Raw genomic sequence first — 21103 nt, 5'->3', positions numbered from 1 at the left:
TGAAAGGATCCAGGAACCCAAATCATTTGGGTGGATCCCATCCTCCTTATAAAACAAGCTTTGTTTCCAGAAGGTATCAAAATGGTCACTAAATGTTCCATCCACAGAGCTGCGATAGTCTGGTAGCCAGTTATGGAGGGATAACAGTCTGCTGAACCGTTCAATGCCACACCATTTAGGGAGGACAGAGGGACAGATATTATGGGGTGTTTGTTGGTGTCAAGCAGAGACCCAATCAGTTGTTTAAAATCCATCTTCAGCTGTTCTGTGCTGCCCTTCATAATGTCATTGAATCACACATTAACTATGATCGACTACATTTCCTGATGTAGGTTTATAATGTTTGGGAGCAGCTCGGGCTCCTGTGTAGCACCACGTTTTTGCTCCAGGGACTGAGGCATTTCTCACCATTGAACGGCCGGGGAAGGAGAAGTCCGCCCATTCCTGCCCCTCACACCTTTCATGGGCCCATGAGATGCAGGATAGCATAGGCCGCCAGCGCCCTGTCAGGTCCAGACCTCCCACAGCAGGCAGAGGCCCATCAGGTCCAGACCTCCCACAGCAGGCAGAGCCCCGTCAGGTCCAGACCTCCCACAGCAGGCAGAGCCCCGTCAGATCCAGACCTCCCACAGCAGGCAGAGCCCCATCAGGTCCAGACCTCCCACAGCAGGCAGAGCCCCGTCAGGTCCAGACCTCCCACAGTAGGCAGAGCCCCGTCAGGTCCAGACCTCCCACAGCAGGCAGAGCCCCGTCAGATCCAGACCTCCCACAGCAGGCAGAGCCCCGTCAGGTCCAGACCTCCCACAGCAGGCAGAGCCCCGTCAGGTCCAGACCTCCCACAGCAGGCAGAGCCCCGTCAGGTCCAGACCTCCCACAGCAGGCAGAGCCCCGTCAGGTCCAGACCTCCCACAGCAGGCAGAGCCCCGTCAGGTCCAGACCTCCCACAGCAGGCAGAGCCCCGTCAGGTCCAGAGAGAGAGGGAAAGGAGCCAAACTTGACGACGAAGCCACTGCTGGAGTCAGCTCAGCAATGAAGGCGCAGGTAGATCCCAAATATCGGTGCAGTACAACTCATCCTCGTCACGGATTGGCTATTTGCAGCAGACGACCACCCCGGGGTTCCTATCAGCTAACAACAAGAACGAGAGGCTCCAGTGGGCATCACCAACACTGGACCGTTGAGGAGAGGAAAAACATGACCTGGTCCGACGAATCGCAGTTCCTGTTGTGTCTTGCTGATGGCAGAGTCAGGATTTGGCACACAGTGGCCTCATCCTGACTGGTGTCAACAGTACAGGCTGATTGATGGCGGTGATGGTGTGGGGAATGTTTTCCTGGCATGCATTAGGTCCCTTGATACCAATTGAGCAACGTTTCCATTCCCCAAAGAATGCAAGCTGTTCTGGAGGCAAATGTGGGGTCCGACCTGGTACTAGATGGGTGTACCTAATAAATATTTCTACTATGAGTTTGGAATAATACTGTGAAATTGTTTTTTTAAAATTACGATAATGCTCTTTCAGTGTAAGGGCTGTTTGAAAAGAGTTTTGGTAAAAACGGTCCTAGCAAATTTCTTGCTTTGAGAAATGTCTCTTTGCTAAGAAGCATTGTAATTAACAGTAAGGTAATTGTTACCTAGAAATGATTTGATATTGAGATTTTTTTTTAAAACAGCTAGGTGAGCTTTTTAATTTTTTTTTTACTTGAGATGTTATTCCTTAACATCCAATGGCCTTATATGTTATGTTTAGAGGGAGACTGGCACGGACAGCCAAAACAGGCATCAAAACGTCAGTCGATTCTCAATGTACGATATGATTATAGAAACATAACACCTTTTCACTTCCATATCACATCAAAATAATTTCACAAATGCAAAAAAAAAAAAATACATATAAACTTACTGTACAGTTTTAACCAGGTTTATTTTTCTGTTACAACATTTTTCTGACGTCTGTTAGTGTTCGGAGCATATGCTAGATCAGTGGTATCCTATTTTTGAGCCTTGGGTCGCATTGCTTCATGGGAGTTTTGAGTATCACTCGGTAGGAAGTCAGCAACTCGATTCGCTTAGTTTGGAGGGCCAACTACAGGGCTGAAAAGGCACTACGCCTCGCTCAAAGTTGAATTAGGACAACACTCCCACTGTACATACAGCTCGCAGGATCGCTCAAAATGGAGGCTAAGTGGAAGGCTATTGTGTGTGTGTGTGTGTGTGTGTGTGTGTGTGGCTGTTCACCCATCACTAATACGAAAATATCCTGCATTGAGAGTGAAACCTATTATTTGTCGACTACCACATGAATTTAACACCACGAGTAATGGAACGGAACATCAGTTGCTCCTGAAGCTGTGACCCGTTATTTATATATATATATATATATATATATATATATATATATATATATATATATATATATATATATATATATATATATATATATATTATAGTCTCTGCTGAGAAGTGAACAGATCTCATTAAGACTGGATGTCATGCAGGAGATGTGTTTTAGTGACGGGCCAGTGGAGCCTCTCCTCTCCCACTCACACAATAAGCAGAATATCTGTGTGTAGTAATAAGTATAGCACCAACACAACATTTACATAAGTCATTTAGCAGAACACTCTTATCCAGAGCGACTTAGTCCATCTTAAAGCTGGAATACAGAGTGGTGAAACTGCCACGTTGTTGTTGTGAGATTGACAACAACAACAACAACAACAACAACAACGGGACGATACTTCGAAACAACAAGCTTGTTTTCCCTCTGACATCATCACACATCACTGCATGCTGGAAAGAGCAGCGGAGTCTGTACTACACATGTTATTGTACCTTAGAGGCTCCTCCTCCTTTCAGGAACAAAACAATAACAAATGTTCCTGGGGTTACCAGGGACTTCCGTCAATGGGGATTCCATCTTTAAGACGTAGTCATAGTAAATGCATTTTTCCTCGATTTTAAAAGTAGCTATCGACAAGTGTGAGTGCAAGGGAGTTTTTTTTTTTTGCTGTTGCCCTGACTAAGTCTGTGTGTGTGTGTGTGTCTCTTGTCTTCACCAGCTGAACAGCTCCAGTGATAGTGGTCTGGAGAAGGTTCTACCGTTGGGGGGCCACAAGGCCCCTGTGGTCACAGTGGACTGGTGCTCTGCCATGGACTGTGGCACCTGCCTCACTGCATCCATGGACGGAAAGATCAAACTCAGCACTTTACTGGCACAGAAATCCTGATTGGTTGAAATTTGAAGGCCTCTAGGGAGGGTTCCTCATTGGAGGGAAGCATTTTAATGCAGCATCACACTATTGAAGCCGATGTATTCTACAGTAGCGTTTGTCTTAAATAATTGTAATACTTTGTATTGACCTAAGGCAGTCAACAACATATCATGGATGAAACAGGGCTTTGGAAAATCATAATAGGATATTAACAATTAGAATCAAATCCAACTCATTCCTTACCTGCAAGTGGTGTTCAGTCCATGTGAGAGACCATGCTATATTTGTTGTAGTAGAGAAGTTGTGGCTATAAAATCTGAACTGGTTGTTGTGAGAATTTGAAACTTTGAGAGGCCAATGCACCTATCCAAGGCCGAAACCATGCAGAAGTGGAACCATTTCTGGCTTTTCTCAGTTTTGACGCAGTACCACAACTCCTGATCAAGGGCTGTTTGTTTAATCATGTATGTGTGGATTGTGACAATAAATAATTTGTAGATAGTCCTGTATCAGTGTGTTTTCTCCTGTCTTTATGGATCTATTTTAGCGTCGGGGATAAAAATCAACTGGATTCTAAATACAACAACCAATGGAATACGAGTTATACTTCACTAGACCCAAATATGGGCAATAGATCTCAGAACATTGGAATCATCCAAACTTACAGCATATGGAAGCCAACGCAGAGAAGTTAGCTACATACGTAGCCGGGGTGAGTAATGACGTGTCAGAGTATCCCGGTGTGATCTTCTTCATGCACTTCCTCTCACATTATTAGGCTGACCACTGGAGAAGTCTGAACAGTATCACCTCAGAGTAAGAGTGCTGATCTGGGATCAGTTGGGACCTGACACTAAAACAGATGTTTTGTGGGTACTGGCCCAGATCTTTTTACTTTAATGAGTGACCTGGACACCCAAGTCTGGTAAACACACTGCATAACAAATCGTGTTCCGCTCGCCATGAAACTAGTCTTTAGAATTAACTTCACTCGATGCAAATTAAATGATTCATCAGACAAATCGGTTTCCTACCGTTGTGGATTCTCTTAAAAGTCACGATATAAAAACAGACAACTAAACAAGCATGTTTTTTTGTGAACGTTCACTTTATTAAAACAGGTTCTGTGAGATCTTACTGCCTTATAAGGCGTTACTGAATTCACAAGCTGTTATGTGCACTTGAGATATAAAGTATAAACTGTTATATACAACACAAACATTAGGCTATTAAGAGTAGTTCAATGGCAGACTATTATTGTGCTGTTCGAATAATAAATAAATAATATTGTTTGAATAATCAAGACACTGAAATTCCCCCCCGTCATTGAGATTTTACTGGTTTGGCCCCTCCATGTTCAGTGTCCAAATCAAGACCTAGACATTCTGCTTTTCAGACCATTTTCACGTAACCAACACACCGATGCAAGTCCTCTTAGGAAGATAATGGCTGGTCTTCTACGAGTATTTCCCTTCCTGTGATGTGGCCTTCCCGGCCAGCTGAGTCTTCAACTAGACTCTTCAATCTCCCAAGGTGATGCAAGGCCCTAAAACAAAACAAGATCGTTATTTAAGGGATTTTATGTGACAGACTATCATGGGTCTTTAAAATAAAATATACATTTAGTCTACTGTCTTATTCCAAATGCATCTATTTGTGTCAGTATTGTACCTCTTCAATGATTGTCCACCGAGTGCAGTGTCATAGTCATCGGACCTCTGTAATTCAGACAATGGTATCACTGCTCTGGTTCACATCAGTTATGTCAGGAACATTTTTTTTTAATTCCTAACTAGAAACCAGATTAGTTAGAAGTCTACACATCATTCATCTCATTCTCAGTACCATTATCATCTGTGGTTGTGTGCCGTCCTCCAACGTTGGTGTTGAACCATTCTCCGAGGTTACTTCCTTTTCTGTTCCATTCTCCGCGGTTACTTCCTTTTCATTCTCCAGACTGACTTGTTGCTCCACGGCTTGAAGGCTAAACAGCATCTGTTTGAGGGCCTCCACCGGACCAGGGTGTTTCCTGCTGCTGTAGCCCGACGAACATGAGCCTGAGGCAGCCTGCACAGTCACAACATGGAAGATGGGGGAGTTAGGATTCAAGTTCATGGCTCTGAGGTACAACATATCCATCTCTCAAATCAGAAGTCTTCGTTAAAACTTTACATGGACTAAGGAATCATCTGATCAAGGAGCATTTTGTACAGACCTCGTCTTTCCTGTCTCTCAAAATCTCTGTGGTGATCAGTGTGTCTTCTGCTCCCTCTACAGGTACTGGAGATTTACTGCAGAGGGAGAGAAGCAGAGAATTTAGCAACGCCTTCTGTGAAATTATAGCTCAATAATAGTTGAGTTTACTAAAAGTAGATAAAAAAAAAAAAAAACATATCCTACTTAATATTTGTAATGTATCGTGCTTAATCTTCGTTTTGTTTTCGTACATGTCACCACTTTTGACTAGCACTCACAATGTGATGGCAGGGTTGTCCCAAGAGCGATCGGCCTCTAGGACATCCTCTGAGCCACCAGGGCTGTGTCCCATGTCCTTCTGCAGCTGGCTGGTCAGGCCTAGTGAAGGTGAGTTAAGGACCTTCTCTGCCTTCAAGATCAAACTCTCGATCTTATCACCTGTGAAGAAAACACAGTGGACAGCTCTTATGCAATACATGAAAATACCAGTGTAACTGTAAACTGAGGACTAAGTCTGGACAAATGAATACAAGCCCTGGGTGTTGTTTACCTCTGAAGAGCTCGTCGAAATCAGTGCTCCGTTCTCCCTCTGCAGCGAAAGCTAGCCGCTCTGCAAACCGTAGTCTAAACTCCCTCAGTGTCCTGTGATCAGCCTCTCCTCTGAGAAGTTGTTGCCTGTCATCATCAGAACCAGAGACATCCTCAAGATGGCCGCCGTTACTATCCTGCTGTCCTTCCTTTAGCTCCTCATAGGAAGCCTCCAGCTCGCCCAGCCAGGAGGGAGGTCTAGGGGAGGGAGGCACGGTCTGGGTCGGGCCCCAGCCCCTATGCTGTGTCTTCTTATGAGACTCTGAGAAGTCTATTTTAGTGGTGGGAATGTCTTTGGGAACATTGTCACACTCCTGGAGCCAGGCGGGGTACTTCAGGTCAGGAACGCTGGTGACCCCAGAGAAATCCATCTCAGACTTTTGGCTGGTCAGCCAGCGAGGGTAATCGTGGTGGGAGGAGAAAGGACCAGGGGAGTCTGTGGTCTGGTGGTAGAGACCATGCTGGGGCTGGGGCCGTAGGCTCCCCTTCACTCTGGGGCCTGTGAAGGGATCTGTCTTTTGGGTTTCCTCTGCTTGAGTTCTAGCTCTGGACTGGTACAGCTTGTGAGGAGTGTTGTGAGGGGCAGAGTAGTGCAGGCAGCATTTAATATGAGAGCTGCTGTTAGGCCTAGGCCTCCTAGAGGACCAGGAGTTAGAGTAGGAGCTCTGCCCCAGGGGGTAGTCCCCAGACTGGGTGAGGAAGGCAGAGGTGCGAGTCACGGGTAGGGAACCATCACAGGGGAGCACCAACAGATCGTCGGTGGTCAGGCTGATGCAGTCTCCACGGTGACCAGAACCCACGGGAAGATTCAGGAAGTCCAGCTCCCTGTCTGTTAGTCTCTCTCTAAGAACTGGGAACCATGGACAAGACTATTATATGATACGTATACAATCAAAGTGGTTAATTATTGTACATTAATTAAGATCCAAGTACCACTTGATAAAAGTATTATGTTTTATCTCCATATTCAAACAGCTTGGACAAATAAAAGTTAAGCATTTCATAATCGATGACAAAAACCTAAATCTTTACCATCTTTATTCCTGAACTCGGTTCTGGGCAGAGCAGAACTTAGCAGGTTTTTCTGGAGTTGCAGACTCCCGGTAGAAGTTTCAGAAGTGTGCAGGCTTCTGTCAAAGTCTGCAATGTACGCTTCCAGGGCCTCAGTAGCCGATTCATAGTCGCGGTCCCGGTATCTGATGCCGGCGAGAGACGGATCGTTGTCCCTTAAGGTGCCTCTCAGGTGTCCGGAGCTAGCCAACAAGGAGGTGATGGTTGACTCCGGAGAAAAGAGAAGGTCACCTTGTCCGGAAGTCATTCTGTCAAACAAACTAACATGTTGTAGAGTTAGATAGTTTTCTTATTTTAACTTGTCAGATATCCAAGTTACACTACTATAAACTGATCGTAAAGAACACATGTGTTTATCTGACTAGTAACAAGCTGAATCAAATAAATAAATAAAAACAACACGCCAAAAAGTTTGTACTCGCTGACTGTAAAACAAAAAACGTTTAACGTCATATTTTTGTTGTTGTCGTACTCTTGTCTGTTTTTACCTGCTTGTAAACTATTAAGTAAATCATGTAAACATTAGGAAACGTGTTATAAACTTACCGGTAACGCCTTTATAGTTGGAGTTGGTTCGTAGATAACAAGCTCCAACACAGTCGTCACTAGTTACCACAAAGTAATAAACCCCGCTCATTTCTCACATTTCTCAGCTTAAAATGTGATTTTTAAACCTAAAAACATAATCTAAACCACACTGCTAACGTTATGTCTAACATTAAATAAGTATTAAACAAATATATATATATATATATATATATATATATATATATATATATATTTTAACGATATATCCACTAGTGGAAACCCTCCCCAACACAGCAGCAAATGTGTTGGCCAACAGGAAATATTCCATGCGTTTTTCACGTCACAGCGGCTCGACGCACCGAGGTATAAAACAAGGCTTCAAGACAGTCTTCCACTGTGACGAGTTGTTCATTCACATCGTTATGCATAGAAGAGAGCCTACCTCTTCCCCGTCACTGTTCAATCAAATGGCATCCATGTTCAAAATTACAGCGGTACAGTTTGGAATATATTGCAGTGAATTGTCAATATATTTTGATTTAATGGTGACCATTATTACGTTATTTCAAATCAAACGTATTAGTCACGTGCGCCGAACACAACACCGAACACAACAGTGAAATGCTTACTTACAAGCTCCTAATCAACGATGCAGTTTAAAAAAGACAAGAATAAGAAATAAAAGTAACAAGTAGTTAAAAAGCAGCAGTAAAATAGCAATAGCTAGACTATATACAGGAGGGTTACTGGTACAGAGTCAATGTGCAGAGGGCACCGGTTAGTTAAGGTCATTGCGGCAATAGGGTACATGTAGGTAGAGTTATTAAAGTGGCTATGCATAGATAATAACAGAGAGTAGCAGCCGCGTAAATCTTTTTCTTAATTGGCGTTTTAATTAAGCAATAAGGCCTGGGGGGGGGGGGGGGGGGGGGGTTGAGGGTAGAGGAAGGACATCAGAAATAGAGGGGAGAGGTTGAGGGTAGAGGATGGACATCAGTAATAGATGGGAGAGGTTGAGGGTAGAAGAAGGACAGGACTAAAAACAAACTAAATATAAGAATAATAGTGAAGACATCAAAACTATGAAATAACATATATAGAATCATGTATTAACTAAAAAAAGTGTTCAGCAAATCAAAATATATTTTATATTTGAGATTCCTCAAAGTAGCCACCCTTTGCCTTGATGACAGCTTTCTTTGCACTCTTGGCATTCTCTCAACCAGATTCATGAGGTAGTCACCTGGAATGCAATTCAATTAACAGGTGTGCCTTGTTAAAGGTTAATTTGTGGAACTTATTTCCTTCTTAATGCGTTTGAGACAGTCAGTTGTGTTGCGACATGGTAGGGGTGGTATACAGAAGATAGCCCTATTTGGTCAAAACCAAGTCCATATCATGGCAAGAACAGCTCAAATAAAGCAAATAGAAACGACAGTCCATCATTAATTTAAGACATGAAGGTCACACTGACCCCCTCAATCAAACACGTCACATCCTGTTGAACGTGGAACGAGGAAGAGCTCGGTTTTGTTGTTTTGAAAAGTTTGTTGTTTTGAAAGCTCTTAGTAGCTAGCGAACGTTTTAGTTTGGATCCCGTGATGCAGTTGGCATCAATTGCAGGGACTGTTAGTCGCTGTCCGGTGATCCTGCCGACCAAGGATGGGTCTGAGGAGCTATTTGGCGTTGCAGCTAGCTTAGCTGCTAGCTAGCTGCATATCAAGCTAGAGGGGTTTTCTTGAGGGCTTGAACGCAGCCCGCAACGTGGTTAGCCATTGAAGCTGAGATCGCTTATTGTCCCTGCTGTTTGTTGTATTCAATCTTCCCTGTGACCTGCCCTGTCTGTAACTGTGAGGAGTAACAGTGCAACCTACATTGCTAGCTACCATGCGCATGTTTACGGACATATTAAATCTCTCCCTATCCCAGTCTGCTGTCCCCACATGCTTCAGGATGACCACCATTGTTTCTGTACACAAGAAGTCAAAGAAGTCAAAGGTAACTGAACTAACTGAACTAAATGACAATCGCCTCGTAGCACTCACTTGAAATGGCCCACCCGCACAGACAGTGTGGTGAAAAAGGCGCAATAACGCCTCTTCAACCTCAGGAGGCTGAAGAACATTGGCTTCTCACCTAAAACCCTCAAAACCTTTACAGATGCTGTCGGGCTGAATCACCATCCTGGTACGGCAATTGCACCACCCTCAACCACAAGGCTCTCCAGAGGGTGGTGCGGTCTGCACAACGCATCACCGGGGGCAAACTACCTGCCCTCCAGAACACCTACAGCACCTGATGTCACAGGAAGGCCAAAAAGATCACAAGGACAACAACCACCCGGCTTAAGCAGGGGGACACGTCTGGCACTGCAGGATTTGAGTCCCTGGCGGCGTAGTGTGTTACTGATGGTAGGCTTTGTTACTTTGGTCCCAGCTCTCTGCATGTCATTCACTAGGTCCCCCCGTGTGGTTCTGGGATTTTTGCTCACCGTTCTTGTGATCATTTTGACCCCACGGGGTGAGATCTTGCGTGGAGCCCCAGATCGAGGGAGATTATCAGTGTGTCTTCCATTTCCTAATAATTGCTCCCACAGTTGATTTCTTCAAACCAAGCTGCTTACCTATTGCAGATTCAGTCTTCCCAACCTGGTGCAGGTCTACAATTTTGTTTCTGGTGTCCTTTGACAGCTCTTTGGTCTTGGCCATAGTGGAGTTTGGAGTGTGACTGTTTGAGGTTGTGGACAGGTGTCTTTTATAATGATAACAAGTTCAAACAGGTGCCATTAATACAGGTAACGAGTGGAGGACAGAGGAGCCTCTTAAAGAAGAAGTTACAGGTCTGTGAGAGCCAGAAATCTTGCTTGTTTGTAGGTGACCAAATACTTATTTTCCACCATAATTTGCAAATAAATTCATTAAAAATCCTACAATATGATTTTCTGGATTTTTTTTCTCATTTTGTCTGTCATAGTTGAAGTGTACCTATGATGAAAATTACAGGCCTCTCTCATCTTTTTAAGTGGGTGAACTTGCACAATTGGTGGCTGACTAAATACTTTTTGGCCCCACATGTATGTGACCAATAACATCTGCAAACCGTGTGTATGTGACCAATAACATCTGCTAACCATGTGACCAATAACATCTGCTAACCATGTGTATGTGACCAATAACATCTGCTAACTGTGTGTATGTGACCAATAACATCTGCTAACCATGTGTATGTGACCAATAACATCTGCTAACCGTGTGTATGTGACCAATAACATTTGCTAACCGTGTGACCAATAACATCTGCTAACCATGTGTATGTGACCAATAACATCTGCTAACCGTGTGACCAATAACATCTGCTAACCATGTGTATGTGACCAATAACATCTGCTAACCATGTGTATGTGACCAATAACATCTGCTAACCATGTGTATGTGACCAATAACATCTGCTAACCGTGTGTATGTGACCAATAACATCTGCTAACCATGTGTATGTGACCAATAACATCTGCTAACCGTGTGTATGTGACCAATAACATCTGCTAACCATGTGTATGTGACCAATAACATCTGCTAACCGTGTGTATGTGACCAATAACATCTGCTAACCATGTGTATGTGACCAATAACATCTGCTAACCGTGTGTATGTGACCAATAACATCTGCTAACCATGTGTATGTGACCAATAACATCTGCTAACCGTATGTATGTGACCAATAACATTTGCTAACCGTGTGACCAATAACATCTGCTAACCATGTGTATGTGACCAATAACATCTGCTAACCGTGTGACCAATAACATCTGCTAACCATGTGTATGTGACCAATAACATTTGCTAACCGTGTGTATGTGACCAATAACATCTGCTAACCGTGTGACCAATAACATCTGCTAACCATGTGTATGTGACCAATACCATCTGCTAACCGTGTGTATGTGACCAATAACATCTGCTAACCGTGTGACCAATAACATCTGCTAACCGTGTGTATGTGACCAATAACATCTGCTAACCGTGTGTATGTGACCAATAACATCTGCTAACCGTGTGTATGTGACCAATAACATCTGCTAACCGTGTGTATGTGACCAATAACATCTGCTAACCATGCGTATGTGACCAATAACACCTAGACCTACAAAACCCCTACATTAATCTATTAGCCATTTCTGAGATTCATTTAGATCATTCATTTGATGATACAGCAGTAGCAATACAGGGATATAACATCTGTAGAAGAGACAGACATGCTTGTGGGGGAGGAGTTGCTGTATATATTCAGAGCCATATCCCTGTAATGCTTAGAGAAGATCTTCTGTCAAGTGTTATTGAAGTGTTGTGGTTGCAGGTTCGCACATCTAAAGCCTTTTCTTTTGGGGTGTTGCTATAGGTGCGAACAGTCAGTATCTAAATTATATGTGTGAAATGCTTGATAGTTTTTCATGTGAACAGAGAGGTCTACTTTCTTGGGGACCTGAATATTGACTGGTTTTCATCAAGCTGTCAGCTCAAGAGGAAGCTTCTTACTGTAACCAGTGCCTGTAATCAATCAAATTTCAATCAAAATAATTTATAAAATTTATTTTATATAGCCCTTCTTACATCAGCTGATGTCACAAAGTGCTGTACAGAAACCCAGCCTAAAACCCCAAACCGCAAGCAATGCAGGTGTAGAAGCAAGGTGGTTAGGAAAAACTCCCTAGAAAGGCCAGAACCTAGGAAGAAATCTAGAGAGGAACCAGGCTCTGAGGGGTGGCCCGTCCTCTTCTGGCTGTGCCGGGTGGAGATTATAACAGAATATGGCCAAGATATTCAAACGTTCATAGATGACCAGCAGGGTCAGATAATAATAATCACAGTGGTTGTAGAGGGTGCAACAGGTCAGCATCTCAGCAGTAAATGTCAGTTGGCTTTTCATAGCCGATCATTCAGAGTATCTCTACCGCTCCTGCTATCTCCAGAGAGTTGAAAACAGCAGGTCTGGGACAGGTAACACGTCCGGTGAACAGGTCAGGGTTCCATAGCTGCAGGCAGAACAGTCGAAACTGGAGCAGCAACACGGCCAGGTGGACTGGGGACAGCAAGGAGTCATCATGCCAGGTAATCCTGAGGCATGGTCCTAGGGCTCAGGTCCTCCAAGAGAAAGAGAAAGAGAAAGAGAGAGAGAGAGAGAGAGAGCGAGAGAGAGAGAGAGAGAGAGAGAGAGAGAGAGAGAGAGAGAGAGAGAAAGAGAGAGAGAGAGAGAGAGAAAAATATAGAAAAAAAGAGAGAATAAGGCAGGAGAAATACTCCAGATATAACAGACTGACCCTAGCCCCCCGACACAAACTGTTGCAGCATAAATACTGGCGGCTGAGACAGGAGGGGTCGGGAGACACTGTGGCCCCATCCGACGATACCCCCAGATAGTTTCAAACAGGCAGGATATAACCCCACCCACTTTGCCAAAGCACAGCCCCCACACCACTAGAGGGATATCTTCAACCACCAACCTGCTATCCTGAGACAAGGCCGAGTATAGCCCACAAAGATCTCCCCAACGGCACGAACCTGAGGGGGGGTGCCAACCCGGACAGGAAGATCACTTCAGTGACTCAACCCACTCAAGTGACGCACCCCTCCTAGGGACGGCATGGAAGAGCAACAGTAAACCAGTGACTCAACCCCCGTAACAGGGTCAGAGGCAGAGAATCCCAGTGGAGAATCCCAAGGGCGGTTCGTTGCTCCAGTGCCTTTTCGCTCACCTTCACACTCCTGGGCCAGACTACACTCAATCATAGGACCTACTGAAGAGATGATTCTTCAATAAAGACTTAAAGGTTGAGACCGAGTCTGCGTCTCTCACATGGATAGGCAGACCGTTCCATAAAAATTGAGCTCTATAGAAGAAAGCCTTGCCTCCAGCGGTTTACATAGAAATCTAGGGACAATAAGGAGGCCTGCTTCTTGTGACCTTAGCGTACGTGTAGGTATGTATGGCAGGACCAAATTGGAAAGATAGGTAGGAGCAAGCCCATGTAATGCTTTTTAGGTAAGCAGTAAAACCTTGAAATCAACCCTAGCCTTAACAGGAAGCCTGTGTAGAGAGGCTAGCACTGGAGAGATATGATCACATTTTTTGGTTCTAGTCAAGATTCAAGCAGTCGTGTTTGGCACTAACTCAAGTTTATTTAGTGCGTTATCCGGGTTGCCGGAATGTAGAGCATTGAAGTAGTCTATTCTAGAAGTGACAAAAGCATGGATACATTTTTCTGCGTAACTTTTGGACAGAAAGCTTCAGATTTTTGCAATGTTACGAAGATGGGGAAAAAAGCTTGTCGTCAAAAGAGAGATCAGGGTCCAGAGTAACGCCGAGGTCCTTCACAGTTTTATTTGAGACCACTGTACAACCATTAAGATTAATTGTCAGATTCAACAGAAGATCTCTTTGTTTCTTGGGACCTAGAACAAGCATCTCTGTTTTGTCCGAGTTTAAAAGTAGAAAGTTTGCGGTCATCCATTTCCTTATGTCTGAAACACATGCTTCTAGCGAGGGCAATTTTGGGGCTTCACCATTAACTTTCACTATAGCAGTGAAAGTTAACATTATGTTTCCGAATGACATCCCCAAGAAGTCAAATATATAGTGAAAACAATAGTGGTCCTAAAACGGAACCTTTGAGGAACACCGAAATTTACAGTTGATTTGCCAGAGGACAAACCATCTACAGAGACAAACTGATATCTTTCCGACAGATAAGATCTAGACCAATTTGGGTTTCTAATCTTTACAAAAGAATGTGGTGATCGATGGTATCAAAAGAAGCACTGAGGTCTAGGAGCACGAGGACAGATGCAGAGCCTCAGTCTGATGTCATTAAAAGGTCATTTGCCACCGTCTCAGTACTATGATGGGGTCTAAAACCAGACTGAAGCGTTTCGTATACATTGTTTGTCTTCGGGAAGGCAGTGAGTTGCTGCGCAACAGCTTTTTCAATTTTTTTTGAGAGGAATGAGAGATATAGGCTGACAGTTTTCATATTTTCTGGGTCAAGGTTTGGCTTTTTCAAGAGAGGCTTTATTACTGCCACTTTTAGTGAGTTTGGTACACATCCGATGGATAGGGAGCCGTTTATTATGTTCAACATAGGAGGGCCAAGCACAGGAAGCAGCTCTTTCAGTAGTTTAGTTGGAATAGGGTCCAGTACACAGCTTAAAAGTTTAGAGGCCATGACTATTTCCATCATTGTGTCAAGATATATAGGATTAAAAAACTTGAGTGTCTCCCTTGATCCCAGGTCCTGGCAGTGTTGTGCAGACTCAGGACAACTGAGCTTTGGAGGAATATGCAGATTTAAAGAGGAGTCTGTCATTTGCAATGATCATGATCTTTTCATCAAAGAAGTTCATGAATTTATCACTGCTGAAGTGAAAGCCATTCCTCTCTTGGGGAATGCTGCTTTTTAGTTAGCTTTGCGACAGTATCAAACGTTTTTTTGGGGGGGGGATTGTTCTTATTTTCTTCAGTTAAGTTGGAAAAATAGGATGATAGGATGATCTGGTTCAGGTTATTAATCAACCTACCAGGGTGTTTACAAACACTTACAGGAACAAGATCATCCACATGCATCGATCACATTTTTACTAACGCTGTAGATGTCCCGGATCCCTCCGGAACTTTCATTACGCACACCTGGTCCCTATTCCCACGGAATGTATTTGAATATATGTGTCCCCTTTGGTTTCTATTGGGTCTGCGATTATTGTTCCCATGTCCAGCTGTTGTGCTGCGTGCTATATATATATATATATATATATTGTGTATTACGGGTATCGGCCCGTGGCGTTTAACGAGGTTTACCCACGCTCCTTTGCTTGGGTACAGCCCAGTGTTTTTGTACACATGTTTGTTTGAGGTGTATTAGAAACCCCTATTGTGTTTTTGGCATATAGCCTAGTGGTTAGAGTGTTGAACTAGTAACCGAAAGGTTGCCAGATCTAATCCCCGAGCCGACAAGGTCTTCTGCCTCTGTACAAGGCAGTTAACCCACTGTTCCTAGGCCGTCATTGAAAATACGAACGAGTTCTTGACTGACATGACACGCCTAGTTAATTAAAGGTAAAAATAAATTCCTGCGCCTGTCTCAAATCCTTTATACCAGCCTGACAGTAGAATGTTGTTCTAGAGCTGTATCTGTACCCATTGGGATGCAGTGATCATTATAGTGACAAATAGTAAAAAATAAAGAAAAACCCTGGAATGAGTAGGTGAGTCCAAATATTTGACTGGCGCTGTGTCCAGAAAAAAATAAGTATTTCCTGATATCCTTTTTTCTTTTGCACATTTGTCACACTTAAATGTTTCCGATTATCAAACACATTTTAATATTACACAAAGATAACCCAGGTAAGCACAAAATTCAGCTTTTAAGTGATCATTTTATTTATTAAGGGAAAAAACGTTATCCGAACCTTCATGGTCCTATGTGAAGAAGTAATTGCCCCCCCCCCCCTGTTAAATTGTGAATTTACTGTGGTTAATCACATTTTTTGGAAAGCCGAGTTCAATTTCACTAGCCACACCCAGGCCCGATTACTGCCAGACCTGTTGAATCAAGAAATCACTTAAATAGAACCTGTCTGACAAAGTGAAGTAGGACAAAAGATCTCAAAAAGCAAGACATCATGTCGTGATCCAAATAAATTCAGGAACTGCAGCAGGACAATGATCCAAAACACACCAGCAAATCCGCCTCTCAATGGCTTAAAAAAAAATGAAGGTTTTGGAGGGGCCTAGCCAATGTCCGGACTTGAATCCGATTGAGATGCTGTGGCGTGACCTTAAAAAGGCGGTTCATGCTCGAAAACCCTCCAATGTGACTGAATTAAAACAATTCTGCAAAGAAGAGTGGGCCAAAAGTCCTCCACAGCGATCGATGTGAAAGACTCATTGCCAGTTATCGCAAACGCTTGATTGCAGTTGTTGCTGCTGAGAGTGGCACAACCAGTTATTAGGTTTAGGGGGAAATTACTTTTTCACATAGGGCCATGAAGGTTCGGATAGCTTTTTTCCCTTAATAAATAAAATCATCACTTAACCCAAGTAAACACAAAATGCAGTTATCTTTGTGTAATATTTAAATTAGTTTGATCTGAAACATTTAAGTGTGACAAATGTGTGAGAAAAAAAAAATCAGGAAGGGGCAAATACTTTTTCACAGCACTGTATATATTTACAAGAAATATATGAGGGATTGGAAATGCTGAAGACAATTACATTGATGGAAGCTACAATATTAAAGCTGATCTACTCCCTAAAAAACACTTATTTTTAACAAAATTATTTTGTGACGGTGTGCACTAATGAATACGACCCAGGTGGCCATGCAGGCAGACTTCACAAATTGGGTGCTTTAGGAAAGTAAAACACTGTCAAAGTCTACGACTACTTCTGCCTCCCATGGTATCGTGGTATCGGTATCTCCCATGGTATCGTGGTATCTCCCATGGTATGGTATCTCCCATGGTATTGTATATTCCATGGTATTTCCCATGGTATTGTATCTATTGTATAGGAGATACGATACCATGGTATCTCCCATGGTATGGTATCTTCCATGGTATGGTCTCTCCCATGGTATCTCCCATGGTATGGTCTCTCCCATGGTATCTCCCATGGTATGGTCTCTCCCATGGTATCGTATCTCCCATGGTATCGCATCTCCCATGGTAGCTCCTTGGTATTGTATCTCCCATGGTATCTCCCATGGTATTGTATCTCCCATGGTATCGTATCTCCCATGGTATCGTATCTCCCATGGTATCGTATCTCCCATGGTATCTTCCATGGTATTGTATCTCCCATGGTATCTTCCATGGTATCATATCCCCCATGGTATCTCCCATGGTATTGTATCTCCCATGGTATCTACCATAGTATCTCCCATGGTATGGTATCTTCCATGGTATCTCCCATGGTATCTCCCATAGTGTCGCATCTCCCATGGTAGCTCCTTGGTATCGTATCTCCCATGGTTCTCCCATGGTATCGTATCTCCCATGGTAGCTCCTTGGTATTGTATCTCCCATGGTATCATATCTCCCATGGTATCGTATCCCCCATGGTATTGTATCCCCCATGGTATTGTATCTCCCATGGTATCGTATCCCCCATGGTATCTCCCATGGTATCGTATCCCCCTTGGTAACGTATCTCCCATGGTATCGTATCCCCCATGGTATTGTATCTCCCATGGTATCGTATCCCCCATGGTATCTCCCATGGTATCGTATCCCCCTTGGTATCGTATCTCCCATGGTATCGTATCCCCCTTGGTATCGTATCTCCCATGGTATCGTATCCCCCATGGTATTGTATCTCCCATGGTATGGTATCTCCCATGGTATCTACCATAGTATCTCCCATGGTATCTTCTATGGTATCGCCCATGGTATTGTATCTCCCATGGTATCGTATCTCCCATGGTATGGTATCTCCCATGGTATCTTTTATGGTATCTCCCATGGTATGGTTTCTCCTATGGTATCTTCTATGGTATCTCCCATGGTATCGTATCTCCCATGGTATGGTATCTTCTATGATATCTCCCATGGTATGGTATCTCTCATGGTATCTTCTATGATATCTCCCATGGTATGGTATCTCCCATGGTATCCTTTATGGTATCTCCCATGGTATGGTATTGTATCTCTATGGTATCTCCCATGGTATGTATCTCCATGGTATCTTCTATGGTATCTCCCATGGTATGGTATCTCCCATGGTATGGTATCTTCTATGGTATCTCCCATGGTATGGTATCTCCATGGTATCTTCTATGGTATCTCCCATTGGTATCTCCCATGGTATTGTATTTCTATGGTATCTCCTATGGTATCTCCCATGGTATGGTATCTCCTCTGGTATCTTCTATGGTATCTCCCATGTATCGTATCTCTCATGGTATCCTCTATGGTATCTCCCATGTATGGTATCTCCCATGGTATCTTCTATGGTATCTCCCGTGGTATGGTATCTCCTCTGGTATCTTCTATGGTATCTCCCATGGTATCGTATCTCCCATGGTATGTTATCTCTATGGTATCTCCATGGTATCTCCCATGGTATGGTATCTCCTCTGGTATCTTCTATGGTATCTCCCATGGTATCGTATCTCCCATGGTATGGTATCTTCTATGGTATCTCCCATGGTATCTCCCATGGTATCTCCCATGGTATCTTCTATGGTATCTCCCATGGTATGGTATCTCCCATGGTATGGTATCTCCTATGGTATCTCCCATGGTATGGTATCTCCTCTGGTATCTTCTATGGTATCTCCCATGGTATGGTATCTCCCATGGTATGGTATCTCCCATGGTATCTTCTATGGTATCTCCCATGGTATGTATCTCCCATGGTATGGTATCTCCTCTGGTATCTTCTATGGTATCTCCCATGGTATGGTATCTCCCATGGTATGGTATCTTCTATGGTATCTCCCATGGTATCTTCTATGGTATCTCCCATGGTATGGTATCTCCTCTGGTATCTTCTATGGTATCTCCCATGGTATCGTCTCTCCCATGGTATCACCTTTACCACTATTCGGCCAGACGGTTGGGTTTCAGTCAGAAATAGTTTTGAGTGTGCGCGAGAGCGAAGCTATTTAAAGACAAGATGGTGACATGATCTGAAATGGTGACATGATGAAAATGTAGAATTAATTGAATATGAGAAATCGCCATTTGAAGACTGCTAAGACTATGCTGTCAACTGAGTTAGAATTCTGTGTGAGTAACCTATACAGAAGGTTGCTTTGCTGCGGGCCGCTGCAGTGGCACATCTGACCACACAACTACACCTTTCAGATCAGTTGATAGGAACTTTTCTGTATTCTCAGGAGAAAAAAAAAAGACACCATTTAAATATAATTATGGTGCACGTTCATAATCGGGAGGAGTTTAAAGAGGAGATGCATCTTTAGAGCCTTGGTGTTGCACCACTCTCGTCACCCCCTACATCACACGGATATGTATAAGCCAATGCTAAGACTTACAGAAACATTCAAATTGAAGCATTTTCTGAAATAAACGGTTCAACTTGATAACTTAAAAAAAAAAAAAAAAATTTAGGTTCATATTTTACTGAATGTTGTAAATGTTGCATCACCGCCTAGGCAGGGGAGAACCCCGTATAGAATTAGGAATTGGAAATAGGATCTCTAATGGGGGAAGCGAGAAGTGACGGGACGTTCCAGATAGGCGGGGGCGTTGCTGTAGCGAGCGGTGCGGTTACCGGGCGCTGGGTCAGTGTGTGGGAAGTGCTGCAATATCTCACCGTCACTGCCACCGAGGACCGACATACAATTTCTCATAGTTTGTATAGTTGAAGATCAAAGAGGAAAACCTGTCAAACCAACGATATATCTATCTATCTACCGAAAGTCCTCGATACAGAACGCGGAAATAAGAAGTTACTAGTTTTCGCGCTGGTTTCAAGTAGTTTAGCAGTTGATACGGATTCTCTGGTAGCTTTACGTTCACGTTAGATCGCCAGGTCAGCTGTATTTATAACACGTTGTTGTATTCTTTAGCTATATCGTCGGTCTTGAATAACGATTGGGGTGATTCCCAAATATAAAGTATTTGCTAGATGATTATGGAGAAGAAGAGGATGGGATTGCCCCTCTCTGCCACCGGGTTGGAAAAAAGAAGAAGTGATCCGGAAGTCAGGACTCAGTGCTGGCAAGTGTGACGTCTATTACTACAGGTAATGATCGATCATGAAGATAGATAACAGTAACCTTGACTCTCTTGATAGGTTCACAAGTTATGATAGTTACTTAGTTGTCTGATGAGCTACAATAACTATTTTCCAAGGAGAAAACATATGGGCTAAAGCTAACTAGCTAGCTAAACCTTTATAAGCTTGAGCACCCCACTTTCTCAGTGCCACAATGTTGCTAGTTAATGCTATCAGGGTGAACATTGTATCAAAAAACCGCACAAGTACAGTAGCAACATTGTATCACACTTTGTATTACCAGCAGAAGTTCAAATGTATCTTAGTTTAGACTAGAGATAGTGAGATTGTGATTTATGAAAACTTGATTGGTCACTTGCATTCTTGACGTGTCTCATCATGTGATTGATATGCGTGATGATCTTGATAAATGACACCTCCTGAAACTGAAACTCTGTTTGCAATCTAGGCTAAACCATTGTAACTCAGCCCTCTGTCTAAAGTACATTATTTGTGCCGCTAAATTCCTTGGCAATTTACACATGGTCCTTCATAAATGGTCTATAAGCTATAATTGGCATCTATGCTTTTGGACTCTTCAAAGCTAAATGACAGTTCATCTTTTACATTCAGCAGCTTTGCTGTAGGCCTTCACCCTTCCTCAGTAACTCATTGATTGGTTACCCAGTGCAGGCTCCATCCAGTTTGTGGCCTCAAAAAGGTGTCCAACTTGTTGCTGACTATATGTGTGTTTGGGGGTGGGTGGGTGGGGATGG

General features: G+C 43.3%; 3 protein-coding genes across 3 annotated transcripts in view; 2 read left to right on the top strand and 1 right to left on the bottom strand.

Annotated features, from left to right (window-relative positions):
- LOC110536883 (WD repeat-containing protein 91) overlaps positions 1 to 3714 on the top strand; it is a 29132-nt gene extending 25418 nt beyond the window's left edge. Inside the window, exon 16 of the mRNA XM_090191570.1 lies at positions 3063 to 3714. Within this exon, the coding sequence (XP_090047696.1) occupies positions 3063 to 3230 (168 nt within the window). The 3' untranslated portion in view covers positions 3231 to 3714. The remainder of the gene's footprint in view (positions 1 to 3062) is intronic.
- Positions 3715 to 4304: 590 nt separating this feature from the next.
- c12h18orf54 (chromosome 12 C18orf54 homolog) lies at positions 4305 to 7988 on the bottom strand. Its single transcript, XM_021622563.3, is given in 9 exon segments — positions 4305 to 4708; positions 4710 to 4761; positions 4887 to 4933; positions 5061 to 5282; positions 5431 to 5506; positions 5690 to 5849; positions 5962 to 6849; positions 7032 to 7330; positions 7617 to 7988. Coding segments are annotated over 8 exon segments (1767 nt in total). The 5' UTR covers positions 7318 to 7330; positions 7617 to 7988; the 3' UTR covers positions 4305 to 4672.
- A 12111-nt stretch (positions 7989 to 20099) lies between these two features.
- mbd2 (methyl-CpG binding domain protein 2) overlaps positions 20100 to 21103 on the top strand; it is a 117274-nt gene continuing 116270 nt past the window's right edge. The window contains 2 exon segments of the mRNA XM_036936779.2: positions 20100 to 20261; positions 20263 to 20354. Coding sequence (XP_036792674.1) covers positions 20238 to 20261; positions 20263 to 20354 — 116 coding nt within the window. The 5' untranslated portion in view covers positions 20100 to 20237.

This window comes from Oncorhynchus mykiss, chromosome 12, assembly GCF_057628025.1.
Source record: "Oncorhynchus mykiss isolate SJ-2025 chromosome 12, ASM5762802v1, whole genome shotgun sequence".
In the NCBI taxonomy this organism is placed as follows: domain Eukaryota; kingdom Metazoa; phylum Chordata; class Actinopteri; order Salmoniformes; family Salmonidae; genus Oncorhynchus; species Oncorhynchus mykiss.
Note: the sequence above shows the minus strand (reverse complement) of the source record. Positions and strands in the feature narration are given on the sequence as shown.